Source organism: Trichinella spiralis (assembly GCF_000181795.1).
Source record: "Trichinella spiralis strain ISS 195 chromosome Unknown Scfld6026, whole genome shotgun sequence".
Classification (NCBI taxonomy): domain Eukaryota; kingdom Metazoa; phylum Nematoda; class Enoplea; order Trichinellida; family Trichinellidae; genus Trichinella; species Trichinella spiralis.
The window spans coordinates 1-1529 of record NW_003532965.1 but is presented as its reverse complement, the minus strand read 5'-3'; the positions used below and the strand labels follow the sequence as shown (position 1 = coordinate 1529).

Sequence of the window (1529 nt, the reverse complement as noted above, 5' to 3'; positions counted from 1 at the left end):
TTCTACTGGATGATTATTCTTTGGCTTACCCATCGAGGATGAGCTGCAACGGTCCAAACGAGTACAGTGTCATGAGGGCGGTGACCACAAATACATTAAATGTTAAAAGTTATACACGACCTGGTGCGCTGCCTGTCTGCGATGTATAACGCCCTCTTACCCCCCCCGTGACCTCCGCGACATCTCTGTAAAGGATAACAAATAAACAGGGCAGAGCACAATGATCAAATGTTGAATCCAATAGATGCATACTTCACCTGGTAACTGAAAACATTTTTCTTTGAGAAGAATGCACAAACAGAATAATGTAAGTTCAATGAATAATTAATTGCTCACTTTACGCGACGTCACTACCGGAAATAACAATGCTAATGTAGCACCAGGTAGAAAATACATCGCTAAGGCGAACACTAGACGTGCAACACTTGGTGGCAGTAGATTCTCACAAAATAACAAAATTTCCAACATGGTCGCCACATGGCACGGGTTGAGCAGGAAAATCAAAGAGCCAGTTCGCACCTTGTAAGACACCTCCACCGCGAACACTAGTATCAAGATGAAAAGTAAAAATGAGCCTAATTTTTTGCAATTGTTGTAAGCGCGAAAATTCGGCGCATGAGGAACTTCCATGCTCCTTGCTTTCGGCCAAATGTAGCACAACTGTAAAATAGCAACCGGGAGCACAAGGGCGGTTTCCACCAAACGCTGGTAGACGGTTAAATAGTGAAAGCATTCGTCGCCCCCGCTGCTGGGGTCGCTGAAATTTACACCTCCCATGATCAGATCCATTTTCAAACCACTATCGTGTCAACATTTCCCAATTCGAATGACCCGGTTGGAAAATTCAATTCACATATTAGGGGGTCAAGTTTAAATTGATTTACAAGTATAAATTTTAAAGTGAACATTCACTTTAAACTTTTTTCTCTTGTCTTGTGACAACCAAGTTTACAAACGCTGTAAACCTGCCCTAAGTGAAAATTTACAACAATTGATGATCTCGTGGAAGAGTTTTTTCCTAGTATGACGCATTGATTGACGAATATTTATTTTTTAATCTTTACTTTTCTAACTAATGACACCAATTTGATTTATGATGGAGAATTTATTATTTTGTTGAACATTTGAGTTAACCTGATTTTATATTGACTATATTGACAGCGTATTCGTCAGTAGCATAGCACATATTGATTCTATTTAAACATTACATGCGCACTATACATTGAACAGCGTTCACTCTTATCCCAACTTGCAAAAAGAACAATCGATGCCTGGTCAACTGTGATATCAGAGTAGAATATAAGCATGACATTATCACACCATCTCATCCAGCTTAAATAAATAATCAATACATTTTGTGCATACCGATGACAGAATCCAGAGCAAAATTTCCTTTCTACCTAATTGCTGAGTTACCTAATTTGCATACTAAATGCACTTTCTGTCTATGACTTATTGATCGTATTTAAGCAATGCTATTTTGCCGATCTCATAAATTATAAACCGGGGGATATTTTTTCAAAATCGAA

General features: G+C 38.6%; 1 protein-coding gene across 1 annotated transcript; it reads right to left on the bottom strand.

Moving 5' to 3' along the window:
- Nucleotides 1-156: 156 nt before the first annotated feature.
- Nucleotides 157-1332, bottom strand: Tsp_16039 (hypothetical protein; the record flags this gene model as incomplete). Its single annotated transcript, XM_003366427.1, has 4 exons — nucleotides 157-264; nucleotides 337-441; nucleotides 467-757; nucleotides 1209-1332. Coding segments are annotated over 4 exons (628 nt in total), but the record flags the coding sequence as incomplete, so codon positions are not given.
- Between the last annotated feature and the right edge of the window lie 197 nt (nucleotides 1333-1529).